The following is a 20,222-nucleotide window of genomic DNA, read 5'->3' as shown; positions in this document are numbered from 1 at the left end:
TTTCTCAACTGCAGAGATGGACAAATTCTCTCCGACAAGTGAGACGAAAAGATCTTGAAAATGCCGCCATTCAGAGAAGCTCCCAGAGAATTTTGGAATGGAGATGCCTGGTAGAGATGGTCGGTGATGAGAAACTCCTTGAATGCTTAGGTCAGCAAGAGAGTTGCCAGCTGGCGGTTCCGTTGCCTCCAATTCAGCAATGCGAGTCGAGAGAGCGGCCTCGGAGAGTACATATGCCTTCATTGCTTTCTCATACCACTTGTTCTTAAAGTAGTCATGATCTGGAGCGACGTCGGACTTTGATGAGACTAGCTTCTCATGGTCTGCTTCGAGTTTCTCCCAGTTAGCCTTGAGCATGTTGAGTTTTGCCCTGGCAGCATGAATGTTAATCGCTGAGATGACGTTGGACTCGACTTCGGTTGCTAGCTCTGTGATGTAGATGAAACGACCCTCCTGGAGCTTCAATCTACCCGATGAGTTGGCCATGATGAGATGACGATGAAGGTTTCAATCAATCTAAACCCCCCGCAGCACTCCGTGCTCCGCAATGCGTTGAGCTTAGACTGATCGATCACTTGTAGATACGTTGGCCTCTTGACGATGTAGTTGAATTCGACTTCAATACAAAGATATCCGGCTCGAAGGATCAAAAAATACTTGAATGAAATAAAATAAAATAAAATAAAATAATATTTTATTTTGTTAACGCGTAATTTCACTATCACATAATCATTGTGCATAATTAATTATTACATTAATTATTATTTACCCAAAACGCGTTTCACTTGTTCAATACACAAATTCAGTCGGAATCGAAATTGTTCTTTTGGTCGAGATAAATTGTTCAAATACCAAAACGTGGCCGTTCAGTACGGCGTCTATCCCGGATCTCTCGTTTCAATCCATGCTGTGGATCGATTGCTTGGTCTAAGTAGAAATTTTTGATTCTAGATGTCACTAGAAATTGCTCATCCGGTAATTATTGATGATTTCAAATAAATTCAAACCACGAGTCGATGTCGAATTTTTCATCATGTTACAACATACACACCGACATTTGCTCTCTCGCTCTGGCTGACTAATTACAGGCGACTATGTTTAGAAAACTGGAGTAAGGATGCTACGAAGCATGGCACAAAGAGGAAAGACCGATAATATAAAACAGTATGTATATTTCTGTCTCATTCTTTGCCGGCTTCATCCTACAAATTTTTGTATTTGTGTCTCTTACCTATCGTTTTTTCCGTTGCATACGGTTCGAAATCATAACGATTCTAAAAATTTTTACTTCAAAAAAAAAAATTTCTAAGAAAATCCCTTTTTCAGTCGAAAGATGATTGATTGTTCGTCATAAAATTATGAAACTTTACCCATTTTTGTTATGAGAACTAATTTAAATAATTAAATTAGGCCAGCATATACTATAGCACCCCCATTTTTAATAATTTTATAAATTTTTTCATGTGTAAAGAGCACTGCCAGAGAATAAAAAGTTGTAAGAAATACCATAATTCAGTAAATAATATAATTTTTCTATAGCAATGATTAATTTTTTCGCCACCAGCGGAGCTTCAGTCTGTATTTTTTACTATAGTTTCATATGAAATTTACCCTGATAGCCACCTTAACCACAAGTTAACTTGAAGCTGCGGCCGTATTCTGAAGCCAACTAAAAGGATGTTGGAGAACAAACCGTCACGGTTAAGTTAACAGTAATTTTTCTGTAACTTGAAAATTCAATTAGACGACAAGTGGCAAGTTTTTCTGTCAAATCCTATTCAGATAACGGTAGTTTACTTTTTTACTGCAGCCATTTGAACCTAATTTTTTTTAAGAATCTACAATTATAATTATTAGAAAATGCTTATAAAACGATGTTACTATGTATGAAACCCATTGAATTAAATTTTTCTAGGAACCTTTATGATCTAAAAAAATAGTTTTTATACTTGAAGTAATAAAACTAACATTAAACTATTGATATTAACGATTTTTCTAACAATACTTTTCTCTCGTTTTGACATATTTCGCATTTAATCTTTCTATTAATTTTTATCTGCATTAGAATATCGTTTATAATTGTGATTTTGAGATTCTCATACCGTTTATCAAAAATTATTACTTTATTGATAAAAATATACATTGTTTATGATAATACAATACCCATAAAAATTCAATTTAGAGGTTGCGCATCGTAAATTTCTATTTCCCATTTAAATAACATAAGAAAAATTATTTTTCAATTTCATAATTTTATATCTTAAGAACTAATAGACAAATTTCATTGACTAAAGCGAATTTTCGTAGGAAATTTAACGCTCTACAAAAAAGGTCCTTACAAAATTTTCGATAATCATACTCCTTTAAAAGTTATTCTAGGTCAAAGTTGAACTTACAAAAAAATTCAATGTTTTTTTTTCTTTTTGATGATACTATTAATCTTTTATTAATATTTTATTAGTGATAATATCTACTGATATATTTTTACTATTTAAAGATTAATTCAACATTTTTTTAGAAAACTTTCCGTAGTTAATGACTCAGCAGAACGTGGTATTGCTCTGATTGAAGATTATAACAACTGTTTAACCAAGAACAAAGAACAATCACAGTATCTATTGCAAGTCGTACAAGAACATCGTTGTAGTTTTTCAGATTGTAATAAAACAACCTTAGAATAGTGTTTATTTAAAAATATTATAAATGAGAAATCTAAATCTAAGAGTTATAACACAAAACAATAATTATATCTTGATCTAATGGGGCTTCTTAGTCATTAATTTTCCCATTGAGTCCAATATAAAGTAACCTTATAATAATGCGATGTTGAAAAATAAATATATTACCATGGAGAACTCATAACTGATACACTTAACTATTTACAAATGTAAATGTTCAGAAATCTGACCTCTTCATAACAAAATATAAGAAAAAAAAACATTGAATTTTTTTGTAAGTTCAACTTTGATTTCAAATAACTTTTAAAGGAGTATGATTATCGAAAATTTTGTAGGACCTTTTTTGTAGAGCATTAAATTTCCTACAAAATTATGTCCAGTCATTAGAATTTGTCCATCAGTTCTTAAGACATAAAATTATGAAATTGAAAACTAATTTTTCCTATGTTATTTAAATGGAAAGTAGAAATTTGCGATGCGCGACCTCTGAATATTAATATTAAGAGCTCTGATTTTTACAGGCGTTTTTTCTTGTCTGTCTGAATATATTTGACAGGGGATATCGTAAAAAAAAAAAGTCCATTTTTTTGAATCGCCTAAATTATATATTATTTTATACACAATCATACATATTCCTACATTCGGTCGAAAAGTTTTTACATAATTTTGTATAATTATATAAAATTTATATTATTGAGTTCCAAGAAATTCTATCTAACGGGAATTCCGAATGAATATTAAGCTGTGCGGGTGGAAATATAACATGTTTTGAAATAATTTAGATATGATCGAATAATGTAAGATTATTCGGAATAACTGATTTGTTGGACTTCTTATATTGTTAATAAAAACACTGCAGACTATGATAAGAATAAGTTTTATTTATAATAAAGAATAAGGTGAGAATATAATAAAAAATCTGGGCGTCGGTTGACCCTGCGGGCCAGCCCCAAAACTTCCCGCTGTTTTCGACCTCAAAGAGCTCGAAAACATTAGTGTAGATATATTTTCGAGCTCTTCGAGCTCGAAAATGCTATCACATGCAATTGTTTTTTTACGATCTTTTCAAGCTCTAACAAGTTACCTGTTTTGCTGAAGTTTGAAAATTTAAGAATCGAAAATCATCAATGAAGCGGTTTTTAAAATTTAGTTCCTGATTATGTTCAGTAAAATAAGTGTATTGTGGCAGAAATCAATGTCAGGGATCAAAATCAAGATTTAATTAAGTTTTGACTCATGTAAGAAACAATAAAATATGAAATATCCGATAAAAATATTAAAAACTTCGTTTTATCGATTTTTTTGTTGATAATATGATTTAAACTAAAAACCAAGTTCGATGACATTATATGATCAAAAGAAACCATAAAAAAGATGAGTTGGTATGATATCAGGCACATTTTAGTACGTTATATTATGATTTATCCGAAAAAAACAACATAAAATGTTATTTATTTAACTTTTCAACGCCGATATCTTTTGAACTATTCAATCGATTTTGATAGTTGACGTGGAAATCGGCGCGTTTTATTGAATTCAAGAGCTGATTAAAATTTGAAATCGATCGCGTCAGTCGTTTCGAAAATATTCAGAAAAAACCGTTTTTCACCATTTCTTTCTCCCGCGATAACTCTCGAACGAATTATCCAATTTTGATGTTTGAGGTGGCAATCGACGCGTTCTATTGAGTACTAGAGCTGATTAGATTTTGAAGTCGATCGTATAAGTCGTTTTTGAGAAATCAATAAAAAACTAAAAAAAAAATATTTTTTTTTTCGTAATTCGCAAATACTTTCGAGTCTATTCGATCAAATAATCTGAAGTTTTTAGAAAAGTTGATAGCCAACAAGCTCTTTTGATTGTGTGTGTATAATAAAGACACACACACACACACACACACACACACACACACTCGGACATCATTCTGAAAATAGTCAGAATAGCTTCCTAGGACCTCAAAACGTCGACATCTGATGAAAACTCGATTTTCGAAAATCGGGGTGAAAACAATAACTTCCCGAAATTTTTGAAAATCGTCGATTTTCTTAGCGGGAAGTTAAAAATAAATGAATAAAGAAATTATGACAGAGAGATTATTCTTGCCAAGTCTGGTCGCACCTAGTATTATAGTCGAATATTAGGGCGCCACTGGAAGATGGACTCGGCCTTCCAGAACCGGATGTTGTAGGATTTTATTTTGATTAAATTAAATTAATTGTTTACTCAGGGTCGTTTGTAATATTTTGTGAGCGAGAAGAGGAATCGTAGAGTAGGCTGAAATAATGTTAATTCAAATTTTGTTATTTTAAGCACCTTGCTTTATTTCATTAACCTTGTGACAATAATTATTTCTTATGGCAAACTAATATACTTATGACAAACTACTGTGCCCCCTGGACATTTCTTATGGCAAACTAATTTTCCTTATGACAAACTAAAATTTCCTTATGACAAACTAATATTTTCTTATGACAAACTAAATTTTATCTCGTCCCCTGGACGGTTTCTTATGACACACTAATAATTTTCTCGTCCCCTGGACGGTTTTCCACACCCACACACCCACTTAAATATACCTCGTCCCCTGGACGGTAAACCTTAATATTAATTTAAAATCATCCCCTTGATGTAAAATTATTTAAAATAAACTTAACATGTCCACCGGACCTAAATCACAGACACAGTTTTTCCTTACTCTAGTTGACTCTACTTTACTTTATTTAATTTTATACTCAATGACATCACTTTCTTTTACTCAATTATTAAACTTGATTTTTCAATATAAAAATTTTACTAATAAAAGTTCCAGTTTACAAATTTTCACAATTATTTAATTAATTTTCACTGATCTATTTCATTCATTTTATATTTATTAATTAATTAATTTTGGTGTTAATTTAATTATTATTTAATTAATTTTTTCACTGATAAATTTCCCTTAACAATTGCTTTCAAAATTTTACATACTTAATTTACTCAAAATTTTCTGACAATATTCTCACTACACATTTCAATATTCAACTCAATTTACTGACAAAATAATCCGTTCTTAAATTTCACTCGACACAATTTTACCGTAAATTTTCTACTGTCTTAAAATTCTGATTTTCGATTTTATTATTTTAATTAGAATTATTTTAACATTAATTTATAAATATTTTATGATTAATTTTGCGACTAGAATTACGTTTAAAGTTGACTAGAACATTCGGCCGGTGAATCGGCGTCGCAAGGCCTTAATTTACGATCTTACACGCGGGCAACTTTTGTCTAGAGCGGCCGACAGGCCTGAATACTTATTATGGAATAATTGACGGAAAAATTTATTTTATTCCAGCCGAGAGGCCTCGAATAGAATAAATTTTGAGTTACGACAGAACGACGAGTACACAGCAAAGATTTTACGGAAAATACGAGAAGCGTGGTTAACTAGCCGACGGGCCTTGAGATACCAATCTAATTTCACGAAACTAGCAGAAAGATGTTAAGTACTTTACTTATAATTAATTCGGCCCTCTAATAATTAAATCAGAGGCCTTAATTAATTATAAAATTTACCTTGAGAAAACTTCGACAACGTCTCTGGTGTCTCGTTCACTCCTCAATTTTCCGCCGGTATGTTTTCCTGGTACTCTCTCTCTTCCTCGTGAGGTTATTTTTATTGAAATCTGGTGATGCTTTTTTCGTCCGGTGTTCTCGCCGTCTGGACAACTCTGACACTTTTTCGTTCCGCAGTCCATTATATCGTTTCACTACTCCGGAAACCTATTCCCACTTTCTTAGACTAAGGAAATGACGAACGGACGGGCCTTAGTGATCCATGCGACACCCGTTGACTAGTCGCATCACTACTCGTAACTTACGAGGTCGTTGGCCGGTTATTGGCGGGAACGAAATTCAAATTAAAATTTATTTAATTAATTATGTTTACTAAAATTTACCCTGTCACAAAATACAGCAGTACACAGACTTTACGATTCATACGAAGCACACACCTCGACACTCTCGCTTCGAGTACCATCTTAACTATAACAATGACATATATCGGGTATAATACAAATTACTGCCACGTGGCAATATCCCTACACCCGAACACACTTCGGCTAACGTTTGGGTTGTCACGCGGACATCAAATAGTCCAAACACGTCCTCTCAAACCAAACGTTTTTTTTTTTTTTTACAATCTATGTTACGAATCAGTACTAAATCCAAAGCCTTTTAAGCATTCCTCGTGATTAACTTTTGTCAACGGTTTTGTCAGCACATCCGCGATCATTTCTTTTGATGACACATGATCCACCGTAAATTTTCCATCGCATATGCACCTACTAATGAAATGATGCATAATGTCACTATGTTTAGTGCGAGCATAAAGCACTGGATCATTAGCTAAATATTGCGCATCACGATTATCAACACATTTTAATATTAGTCCACTCATTTAATTTCAACTCACATAGCAGACCACGTAAGTAAAGGGCCTCTTTGGCAGCCTCCGCAAGACTAGTATATTCGGCCTCAGTAGAGGATAACGCTACAGTTTACTGCTTTTGCGATTTCCATGACACCGCTGCACCACTTAATATAAATACATATCCCGTATACGACCGGCGATCAACTACACAATTTCCCCAATCAGCATCTGAATACCCCAATAATGGCATATCAGTCTTCACGTATGTTAATCTTGCCTGTACCATGCCCGCAAGGTATCTCAATACTCTTTTCGCGGCTAGCCAGTGATACTTTTGCGGATTTTCAATGAACTGTCCCAATCTTGACACGGTATTCGCGATATCCGGACGCGTGGTTACCGATAAGTACATCAATGCACCGATTAATTCCCGATACGGTAATTCTTCCCTCGAGTCATTCGTATTATCACCAACACTTTCGAAATGCGTGTTTACTTCTGACGGAGTTAAAACCGAATTACAATTTTTCATATGATATCGCTTGAGTAGACATTGAACATTACCTAATTGACTAAGCTGGATTTGACTTTCACACTGATTTATTTCAAGACTGAGACAAAATTTTGCGTATCCGAGATCTTCAATTTCAAAGGCATCCATTAGCTTCCGTTTTATATCGCATACATACTCAGCATTCTGTGATGCGACCAGAAGGTCGTTGACATACACTAAATTTGAATAAAAATCAGAATAATTTTGCCAAAAATAAAAAAAAAATTTGAAAACAACAAAAGAAACAGCAGTATAGTTTCAAGACTTCATCGATGGTGTTGCTATTGTTTATACTTGACTAATATGAACATAGTAATAATAATTGAATAAGTGATATTCTCAGTTTCTTGGAATGATAAGAATATTCTTGAGACTTTTTTTTTACCAACTGGTAAAGTAGAATTAAACATTTTTATAAATATTGAGATAGGTTTTAGAAGCATGACTCAACTATCAAGACTAAATTTAATTTTTAATATGATTTAACCTAAAAAAATTATCAAATTGAAATGTACTTACAGGATGTAATACGGATGTCAGAATGAATAATATAATTATTTTTAATTCAAACAACTAACATGACTGATTAAGCTTCTTCATTATTGTATACTGTTAACTAATAATTCTTGTATACTGTTCGAAAATTGTTAATTGTCTGCTAACTTAAAGATTGTGAATGTTATTAAGTATTAAGAACAATTATACGACAATGCTATTACTTATTAACCAGAAAATTGAAACACTACCACAGAATTTCTATATTACGCTGATGAATAGTTAAAAATTTTTATTTCAAAATCTTTACAATTTCGCTTTAGTAAAAACTAGAAATATCACAATGTAATTTGTTAAAACATCTAACTAAATAGTGGATAGCGGAACCACTTAAGTAGTAAGGGAAGTTTGACTAGTGAAATTGTAAAATTCACTGAATACATAGTGCATAAAAGTTTTACTAATTTAAAGTTTGACTATTTCCTTATTTTTTTAGTGAAAATCATTAATTTACTAAAGGAAATTGAAACATCAGTATTAATAGTAGAGTTTGACTAGTGAAATTGTGAAATCCACAAATTAAGAAGTGCATAACAGGGTGTTAACCCAAAATGGGTAGCGAGACTGAAGGTACGCCACGTGAGTTGAAAGCCATAACTGGCAACAATGAATTGGCCGGTGGCGACATCTCTCAAGTAATGGAGCAGGCTATAAACGAAGAGTATGCAGGTAGCGACAATTCTAATACTAGTCAGCTAGCAGAAGAACAAAGAGCACAAATGACAACAGACAAAGAGGAAGAAGATAGTGAGAAAGCCAGCGAGATAGAGGGCAAGCACAAGAAGAAGCGCGGAAGACTGCTGGAAAGCACAAATAAAAGTAAAGGTGAAGTGACTAAAGAAGGAAAAAAAGAGGGGGAGCAGCAGATTTTAAATTTCCTCGTGAACACGGAAATAGAAAAGAAGGAAGATAGGAGTACAGTGGGGGCAGATGGAAATAGACGGATCGCAAGAAGTAACAGTGTTCCAAAATTAAATGTGACGACAAATTACAATGAAGGCAGACAAACAACAATGGAAATGAATGCTTTTTTTTTTTACAAGAAACAGAATGAGTAGGTCACCAATAAAAATTAAAATAAACACTTTCCAAGGAAATGAGAAAGATGCGGAAAAACAACTAAGAGCATAAAAAGTGACAAACGTTGCAGATGGGAAAGAGAACAGGGAGGAAAACTGAGCAGATAGATCAGAGGAAGCAGGCGTCATTCGGAGTAATGTAACAGAGAAGGGTACGCAGACACTGGGTGAGCAGCAGTTCAAGCCCAAAGACGGGTTAACAGAAAGGGAGGCCGAGAGATGTGATTGCAGGTGCTGCAACAAAAAACCAACAAAAAATGGAAAAGATGGAAAAAAGCCTCATATCCTAACTGGAGATTTTGAGGCTCGAATTAGTGAAAACAAAAGTCAAAATTGGAGTAAGTGACTCAGAAAGAAAACCAGATACCGAGAAGATTTTAAGTGATATAAGTGACAATCCGAGTCAATGGAGTGAAGCGGATGTTGAGTCACAAGAAGAGGAGGTGAGGGTAAAAGAAAAGAAAAAATGAAAAAAAAGAGAAGCAAGCAGGGAAGATTAGGTGATCAAGTGAGGTTTAGCCTGAATACGGCTTCAGAAGGAGACACGAGAGCTGAAAAAAATGCAAGTGAAAATGGACTAATAAGTAACGTGGAAAACAGGAAAGAGAAGGGGAAAGAAGTCCAGAAGAGTGGGGAACTGGCAGAACAAACAAATGACTTCACCCGTAAGGATGACAGCAAAAAGAGGGGGGAGGGGGGCATCAAGTAGTGAACGGGTTAACACAAGCTCAGATGGGTCATATAAAAACAAAGGAAGCAGGAAACAGTATGGAACACACTCGGCAAAGGAGACCATCAACAAGCCAGGCCCAATGGCAGCGGAGGAGTGATCTGAGGAATTTAAAGAGAGAAGCAGGAGGAGAAATACGATATTTATGTGGGGAGATACAGGCCTAGGAGATAAAACAAACGCAGAGCTGGAAGGAATAATTAAATTAAGACTTGGAGAGGAGGTGAAAATCAAAAGGAGTATTAAAATGGGAAAGGGGTACGTAATTCACCTGGATTCAATGAAAACAAAGTTGAGGATCATGGCAAAAAAATCCGGGTTGAGAGGAAAGGAACTTTAGGTTGACGATGACCTCACAGAGAGGCAGGCTGATGTGTTACAGTGGCTGGAAGCAGAGGTTATTGGGCTGCGGAGAAACGGACACAATGCCGGAAGGAATTATAGGAAGGTGGAGTTAAACGACGAGTAGTGAGTCTGGGATGAAAGAATGGGGGGCATGAGGAGGATTGAAAGTTATCTTATGGAATATAGCAGGAATAAAAAACGCAGAGGAAGCAAAAGTTTTTTTGGAGCAGGCGGAAGTTATAGTGCTGCAGGAGACATAGGTTGTGGAAGATAGAATAAAGGAGGAAAAAGCAAGGTTAAGCGGAGACCGCCAGTAGTACTTCAAAAGTGCCACGAAAGACAAAATGGTAAAGAAGGAAAGGGCAAGTGGCTGTCAGGCCGTAGGAATTAAAAAACGCATAGCAGGAAAATTTGCAGTTAAAGTATGGGAATTTGGTCTAAAGATAAAAGTGAAGGATAAAATCATTAAATGCACAATCATCACAGTTTATAACAATGTTAGAATCAAATGTATGGAAAAGAGCCTGACAAGAATATTTAAAGAATGCCTATAGAAAGAAAGAAACATATTTATAATTGGAGACTTGAACGCAAGGATGGAATCTGAGTCTGGCAGCAGGGAAAATGATGAGGATAGTGAGATAAAGAAAAGAGAGTCTCAGGATATGGTTATAAATAGTGAAGGCAGAAGACTACTGAAGATATATGAGGAATTTGGCATTGACATTCTAAATGGTAGGGTGAATGGAAACAAAACCGGGGCAATAACGTTCATAGGTGGTGGAGAAGAGGATAGCAGCACGATCTTAGATATAATAATAAGAACTGAAGAAACGGCAGGAGTGGAAGTAAGGGAATTGGAGGTGATATCGAGGACAGAGTCGGACCAGCTACGCAGACAACGTAGCATTGATAGGTGAGAATGAGGAAAGCATAAAGAAAATATTGAAGATCTTAAAGATGTATGCAGATAAAAACGGGCTGAAAGTAAACACTAAAAAGACCAAGGTACTAAAAATTGGCAGACGAGGGAAGTAAGGTACCAGCAGCAAGTGGATGTATGGTGAAGAAGAAATTGAAAAAGTTAAAGAATATAAGTACCTTGGATGCTGGATGACCAGCAATAACAATTGGAAGAAGCATACAAAATATCTGGCCGGTAAAGCGCAGAAAGCACTGAAAGCAACCTGGAGGCTAATCAAGAGGACAGACAGAAGCAGATTAAGGGATAGGATGTATCTATATAACGCCTTAGTTAGGTCAGAGGCACTATACGGAGTGGAAGTTTGGGGCTAGGAAGGAAGCAGAGACATTGAAGCAGCGTACAGCAGGTATTGTAAGGCAGCAATAGGGCTGGCGATAAATATCCCATCGTTCATATGGAGGAATGAGGCAGGAGTAGAGAATATAAAGCTGATTATAAGGAGAAGAGCTTGTAGATACATCAAAGATGTACTACCTAGCGGTGCTGAAGAATGCAGGTGAACAAACATATGTCTCAGAGAAGAATGCAGGAACATCTTGAACAAGAGCCTGTCCAGATAGGGAAAAAGTTTTGAGGAAGCTTTGAAGGAAATAAAGGTTGAATACGGCATCAGAAGACTATGGAGAAATCCCACTTTTTTCTCACTACTCTATTTTGGTCGCTCCTACACAATAAATGAAAATTTTGTCCACGTTATCAAGTTAAGCAGCTGGAAATTAAAAAAAAAATAATTATTATTATTATTATTTCATAAATACTATCATGATTCTTGTGAAGTTTAGCAAATATTTGGACACATATGCATTTTATATATTATAAATTTAGCTATTTTAAAAATATCCGAGTGGAATTTAATCTGTTTTCTTCTTATTTAATTAATTTAATAAAAGTTTAAAACAGTGACATTTTTCAAGATTATGAAAAAAAATTGAACAAATTTTTTTAAAAATCTGCATTAATAGAATTTAAAATTATTACAAAAAACAAAGAGAATATCATTTTAATCGAAATAATAAATGAATGTAATTTTCTATAATTTAAAATAAAGTGTTCTTAAATTAAGAAAATTGTATGGTTTATAATTCTCATTCGATATTTTTGAATTCCATATCAAAATTAAAAAGAATTCAAATGATAAAAAATTTAACCCCATTCAATACTTTCGAATTCCACTTTGGAATCGAAGGGTATTGAAATAATGAAAGATTGAATTCTTTTCAATGCTTTTGAATTTTATATTAAGAATTGCCAATTATTCAAATGATCGAAATTTCAATTCCATTTAATATTTTTCAAAATCTCCGTATGGATTGAAAAGAATTGAAATAATTTTCAATACTTTCCAATGAGTATTTTTTATCAGAGTGACCATCATAGCACCCACGATTCTGAAGGGATTGGAATAAAACTTGACGCACCTAATTTTTGGTTCGATAGCTAAATCAAGTTCAGAAATGAGCCAAATTGATCGATCAGTCTAGAAGTTATAGAAATTTGAAATTTCCCAAGTTATCTACAAATAACTTGAAACTAAAATTTATAGTCCATTACTATCCGAGGTATTTTGAAGCTTTTATCATTAGCTTCCATTTCTGTCACTCAACTTATCATTTAGACAATTTTTTTATATATTTCGATGGCATCCAAATTAACAAAAAAAATTGTATTTTAACTAACTTTTGTCGGAAAACTTGACAGTTAATAAATAAATGATGAGAAATCTACTTCCCTTTCGGTTGCCAAATGGCATTTTTTTAATTGGTATTGTTACACAAGACAATCAAGAACCGGCATTTCAATTCGAGTTTTTTTCAATCCAGGTTTCAATTATTATTCCAAGTGTATTTAAATATTTATCCTTCGTAAGACGTAGACGCAATAATAAATGAATCCCGGTTAAAAAAATGCCAGCTTGAAAAACTGATCTTAAGTATCTGTATAATATTATAATATTTGTGTAAAGACAACTATAAAATCTTATTTTTTCTAGTGGAAAATCACAATCAGCAACAATTACCGCAAAACGTCCTTTAGTGAATTCTATTCAACATCAATGTGAGTCTTCTGCTCAACATTTTGGTCTCATTGAATATATTTATGAATGTAAGTACTGCTTAATAACACATTTATTTAAATGCATAATATTTAGAAGCTATCACTTCGTAGCATGGAGTTCAGTATCTAAAGAATTGGATATGTGTCATAATCAATCACATGGAGATACACAAAATTATCGAAATGGGGCGTCTGTAACATATTATCAAGAACGGGAGCCCAATCCTGAGCTTAAAGGTAGGAAGAATGAATTCATAAACAGAATACTTATTAATTTATCAGCTGATGTTAATTGTTATATTTTAGATTTTCAGCCGTTCAATTTGGAAGCATGGTGGGGTCAAAGAGTAGTTCAGAGTATTACCAGAAATACTAATTCTTAGTGTCAGGTTTCAAATTTCGAGTATAGCCGAATACTTATAAAAAAGTTTAACGAACAAATAAGGAAAGCATTTTTGTATTTAGTGTATTATGTATGTGAGTAACTGAATTATGTTATTGAATCAGTAATAATTTGAAGCCCTAAAGAAGTAAATTGAGTGAGAAAAAAAAGATACTCAAATATATATATGTATGCATATATATAGTAAGGTGTTTCAGAAAAAAATTTTTTTTTTATGGTCTCAAAAGTTGGTCATGCGTGTAAAAAAAAATCCTCCTATGAAGAGCTCAACGAATATTCATTTCCCACTTAAATTGCATACAATTTTTTTTTCTTTTTTATATAACAGAGTTGAAAAATTTTTTTTTCGAAAATCGAAGTACATAATCTTATAGGAAATTCAATTCTCTACAAAAAAGCTTTCGTGTGCTTTCTCCGTATAACTAACAGAAAGAAACTTATGAAGCTTTAAACTATGTTAAATAGTATTATTTCATGTTTTATTATATTAAACAGTTTTTTGATAGAAATTTAGGTTTTTTTAATTGAGCTAATGCCATCTGAATTTTCTTTTGAAAATATAAAAAAAATTTTTTTACTTTCAAAACAGAACTTTTTTTTTTTACTTTAAAAACACAGAACGGAAAAAAATTTTAATTCCTAAAAAAAATATTTTTCTTCGAAATTTATACGAGAAATAAGTTCCCTGATAGCCAGTTGAGCTCAACCAACAGTCAAATTTCGCGTAAATTTGACGTCAGATTAAAGCCGCTATTTGACGTACTCGAGACATCAAAAATTCAGCAGCAAAATTTGACTGCAGTAATAAGTCAAATTGGCCTAAATTGTTTAGATTCGATTTTACCGTTTGATACATATTGAAGAAAAGTCAGCTCGCGACATCTAGCAACTATTCAACAAAGTAAATTCATGAATCAAAAAGTAAAAAATATTTCTCTAGTTGAGATGTTGTTGACGTCATTTGTTGACGTGGTTTTTGCATCTTAAATTTTGATGTCCCACAGACGTCAAATAGCAGTTTTATGTGAAATTTGACGTCAAAGAAAGCTTAAAAGTCGACATTGAAATTTTTTATGTGTACCGTACGTCACTGAGACGGCAAAAGTTTCAGTTCAAAAATTGCGCTGAAACTCTGGTTATCCGGATAAGATCTCAGAAATTTTTTCAAAACATGAACTCATTATACATAATGTATAGATTCATCGTATAAACATATACACGCAATGAAATCTGGAAATTATCTTTAAAACGTGTACGTTAAGTTGTTCAATTAACTTTTGTTTCAAGCTTTATAACTTTTTTACGGTGAGTTTTACGAAAAAAACATTTAGGATCATTCATGTAGAAAATTTAATCTCCTACAAGTCTATGTACTTTGATTTAAAAAAAAAAAATTAACATGCAGTTAGTAGAATTGAGATTTTAAGCTGCTCTTTTGGGAAGATTTTTTTTTTACTTAAGACGAACTTTTAAGATTATAAGACTTGGAAAAAAAAAACATTTATTTTGAAACATCCTAATATATATACATATATATTATAGTGACCCCAAAAAGCCGACTATTTTTTTTTCGAGTCTCTTATGAAAATTTGTTGGCTTTCGATATTTTAGGAAGCCTCTCCAAAAATCAGCACTATAAAAATTTTTCAAGAGGTCGCTCACGAATTTTGAAAATATCAAAAATGATGGAAATCCGGAATTTTTATTTCTAACTTTTTTCTTTCTCGTGGCAGTAACAGTCTATACTTGTGAAATCATAACTATGCTAAAAATTTCAGCCCAAAATTGAAAAATTTGGAAAATCCAAAAGGGCACGACTCATAATGCTCATTTATTATGAAATAATGAAATAACAATAAAAAAATGGCAGGAAGCACGAATAAATTTAAAATATTTAAAATTTGTTGTTTTTTTTTTTTCTAATTATATCAGTAATTTTCTATAATTATAAAAGAATTTTCCCAAAATATTTCGATTACTAACAAAAAAAAAAAAAATGTGTAAAATAAAAACAAAAAAAAAAAAAAGAATTGAATTAAAAACAATTCAGGCTTACTAATTAGCAATAACACAAAAAAAAACAGCTGTACTAGGGCGGTAATGTGCAAGCGCCCCTGGTGGAATAAATGTACGTATAATGTATAGATATATCACCATCCATGTTGATTTTACAAAGATATAAATATGTATACAGCCTTTTTATTCTTTTATTAATTGCAATTGAACGACACTGAGTTACCTAGCCATTTTCAATAGGGGATCTACAAATCTTTCAAAGAATTTTTTTTTTTTAATTTATTTTAATTACTGGATTTTTTCGCAAATTATCGTGTCTACGGGTTTCATACTTCACGGACAAAAATTTTTTTAAACTATTTTGATATTTTTTTGGTTTTTATTGAACTAAATAAATTTTTGAAAAGTATGGAATTAATCTCCATTAAATTATCTTCAAAATGGTGTGTAACATATCTTAATTCCGTGAATCAACAAAGATATAATAATTGAAATAGTTGCCGAAGTAAGGCGAAAAAAATTTTTCGATCCTAGAGCACTTTCTGATGCTTCGCATCATGAGTCGTGCAATATTTGAACGGCACTCCAGAATTTTGAATATTAACTGATAATCTGCATCTAATACTTTGAATTGGTATTTGTATTTTTTCATAACTCAATTATTGTCATTTATAAAAAATCCGAATTTCGATCTTTTTTTATATTTTCAAAATTCGTAAGCGACCTTTTGAAAATTTTTTATTGAGCTGATTTTCGGAGAGGCTTCTTAAAACATCGTTAACCAAGAAATTTTCATAAGAGACTCGAAAAAAAATAGTCGGTTTTTTTGAGTCACCCTAATATATGTATATATAATGTATATATAAATATATATATTAGAGTGATTCAAAAAAACCGACTATTTTTTTCGAGTCTCTTATGTATATATAAACGTTTTTGAACACATCAATAGTAATTACTGGTTGGTAACTTTAAAAATTGTAAGATAATCTTAGCAGCCATGCTCAAAAATAATTTTTCACTGCACAATCGTTGACATTCCTCTTTAACAAATAATTTATCAACAATTAAGTTAAGCATTGTACTCAATTTTTCATTGAAATGAATTTTAACATTTGTGCATTATTCTCAAGATAGAATATTTGTAATTAAATTATATATTATTTAGTTGAGAATTTCAAGACCATTTTCACGGAGATAACAAATTTTCCGTGATCAATTATTCAAAGATAATTAGAATCGAATTTCTTCTTGTGATTACAAAAATTTAAAAACATTCTGACATTTAGTTCTATAATGATTTATTCATGAAGAGAAAAATGAATCATATTTAGCATTCGACAATTAAAGACATTCAATTATTGTTTTTCACCGTGCAATGTGTTGTTTATCGTATGTATACTAGATATCATTGTATATCAGGTATCTGTAATTTGTAGTATATATTTCTTTACGCAGTACATATTGTTGAACTTGATGTCATATCGTTTTATAAATTACTGACAATGATTCTGAATAAGGAATCTGAAGATGACGGAAATTTAAAAATGTGAAAATCCAAATCATAATTTGACAAAGTTGTTTGATTTATAGCACATTTAGTATTTGAAGAATTTTTAAATCACTAATAATAAATCAAAATTTGAATTATAAAAATACTTATAGAAAATTGAAAACTCATCTCTTTATAAAAAAAAAAAAACATAAAAATATGAAAAAGTAATTTAAACAAGTGGGTGCTTGTACACCCGGATAAAAAAGTTCTATATAATTATATATGGTTATATATAATTATATGCAATCCATATCTAATTATATATAACCCATGTATAATTAGATATAATAAAATGTAAAAATATATAATTATATATAGAATGTCCCAATGTAATTATATAATATTATGTATAAAAGTATAAAATGGTTTTTTATGTCACCATGTATGAATTATATATAATTGTCTGTAATTACATATAGTTATCTTGGTGACGTATTTAAAATTACATGCAATAGTATATGATGATGCCATTTTACAGAAACTAATTTCATCGTTATGTAATAGATCAATAAAAGTAATTTTCATTGAATAACTACTTACCTTGATGTTTTTTTATTAAAACTACCCATGCAATTGATGCATTGTTAGCTGATGTAATTATATGTTTAATTACAAGAAATGTGTTAAATTTAAAAATCTGAATTAAAAAATAAGCTATAAAATAGATTCATCCTAAAAGGCAAAAAGTCTCTAACAAATGTAATTATATGTTTACTTTGTTTACCGTACGTAATTTTATTGTTGTCTAGAAAGTTCGTTGGGTATTTTAAGTTGTCTGCAAAAAGGTCTCTGTATGTTTCAGTCTTGGTATTTTTTGGAAAACTTATATTTTGTTTACTTAGTTCACTATTATAAATTAAATCGAAATTAGTTCCATCCTCATCATTTTTCGGTTCAATTGTAAAATTTTTTCTTTCATAATTAGATTTTTTTGTTCATTTTTTATTTTTTTATTTTTATCTTCATTCTTGATCGATAATATTCTAAATTTTTCCTGTGTAAAGTACGTCCCTCCTTTCTTACGATCCCATCCTTCGCTAGCAAATATCCAGTCGTTTTCGTAATCGTCACAATTGTCTTCATTTACGTGTCTGTCTCTATTTTTTTCTTTGTTTTGTCTCTGTCGTTCAGTCTGTAATGTATGTTGTCGTTCTATCAATTTACCTTCAATCACGTCACCTAATTTCTCGATAAACCTGGTCAATAAAATATTTTTTTCTTTATCGAAAATGTTATTTTTAACATCATTGAATCAAGTTTCAGAAGTGGCATTACTGTATCTAATGAAATTTACATCTTTATGCTCTAATAAAATTAAAATTACACCTGACCAAATCGAAAAAAACGATAGTAAATGTTCTATTACATAATCAAATATAAACTTTTTCGAAAAGTGAGGGTTTTTACAGGATTTCTTCGACTCAAAATCATTTTTTTTTTTTTTCAATATAAATGTTATTGAATAAAATATAAAACGGTGATCCGTGTCGTAATTTTGTCTCCGTTGTTTTTGTCATTTCTTCTTCTGGCTTGTCTTCGAATGTGTCTTTGTCTTGTATCGTATTATCGTCTTCGTTTTCGAAAAAATCTTGGAATAAATCAGAATTACTGTTATTGTCATCTTCATGTTCAATTTTTTCATTCCGACTATACTCAGGTAGTATTTTATTTACATATGTTTCTAAGTTTTCATCAGTCCATTCATTGGCAAACACCATCCACCCATTTGTAAAAATATTTTTCGCTTCTCCAATAGATGTACAGTGCACCAGTTGTGAAATCCAATGCAAAGCAATTTTTTTTGTTGTTTTTTCCATTGTAGTGCTTTTGAGCAATCTCAACAGTACCGAGTAAATTACTTGAGCAGATGTGTAGCACTGTTAACGAAATATCAGCTTGTTCTCCTTCTGTTGTGATCTCATACGTAATATCAATATATTTTTTGAGATCGAAATGATTAAATCCCAGAACGATCACTTGCATTGTTGCTAAACTGAAATCAGTTTCAATTTTGTGCACTACTAATCTTTTTTTCGTGAAACGACGTAAAGTGTCATTAAAGCTCAATAAAAAATGGGTTAAGTGAAGAGTATCATGAACTGTAAAAATATATTCTGCGACAGGAAGTGGTCCATATTCTTTAAATTTACCTGGTAAACACAGAGCGTAGTATAAAATACGTTTATTAGTATTTTTAACGGGTGCAATAATGCTACCAGTGGCATCAATAAGTAAAAAAATAGTCCCCTTGATCGACTATAAACATTCAATTTGTTTATCTATATCTATATCTATATCTATACTAATATATAAATCTATAGGCTCTGTCTGTACATGGTGATTTTATTTCGAATTATGCGTCAAATATCATTTTTATGACCTACTCATACTGTATCTACCTTTTTTAGAATTTTCGTCTGTCTGTCTCTCTGTCGGTTTGTACCTTTATAACTAATCAACCACTTATCTGATTGAGATGAAATTTTTTATACATATACAAGATGCTGTCACTTAAAATATAAGCTACTTTTTAAATCAATTATAAATCAGAATTCGGGTATATAAATTATTTTTCTAAAAGTATAAGAAAAAAACAGTTAAATTACAGCCATCAATTGTTTTTATTCCATTAGCGTCAATTGTTTTTATATAACGCGTATCAATTGTTTTTTATATTTTTTTTTTTTAGATTAGATTTTGTTTCATTTATCAATTGTTTCTGTCAATTAAATCGTCTATCACATTTCATTAAGCAGTCAAAATAAGAGTGTCTAATCTGACTTATTTGTAACTAAGTAAGAATGTAAATCTATTTAATTTATTACTTGAATTTTTTTAATTTATTGTATGATAT

The 20,222-nt window shown here is 31.6% G+C and overlaps 2 protein-coding genes across 3 annotated transcripts in view; one reads left to right on the top strand and one right to left on the bottom strand.

Annotated features, from left to right (window-relative positions):
• Positions 1–17,854, top strand: part of LOC103575581 (MAPK regulated corepressor interacting protein 2) — a 68,371-nt gene extending 50,517 nt beyond the window's left edge. The window contains exons 2-4 of the mRNA XM_053736979.1: positions 13,330–13,442; positions 13,506–13,631; positions 13,701–17,854. Of these exons, the coding sequence (XP_053592954.1) occupies positions 13,330–13,442; positions 13,506–13,631; positions 13,701–13,777 (316 nt within the window). The 3' untranslated portion in view covers positions 13,778–17,854. The remainder of the gene's footprint in view (positions 1–13,329; positions 13,443–13,505; positions 13,632–13,700) is intronic.
• The window catches only part of LOC103575582 (uncharacterized), a 127,125-nt gene that overhangs the window by 20,257 nt on the left and 86,646 nt on the right, over positions 1–20,222 (bottom strand). The window lies entirely within an intron of this gene.

Source organism: Microplitis demolitor, chromosome 2 (genome assembly GCF_026212275.2).
Source record: "Microplitis demolitor isolate Queensland-Clemson2020A chromosome 2, iyMicDemo2.1a, whole genome shotgun sequence".
Lineage (NCBI taxonomy): Eukaryota > Metazoa > Arthropoda > Insecta > Hymenoptera > Braconidae > Microplitis > Microplitis demolitor.
The sequence above is the reverse complement of the archived record's forward strand: the minus strand, read 5'-3'. Positions and strand labels throughout refer to the sequence as shown.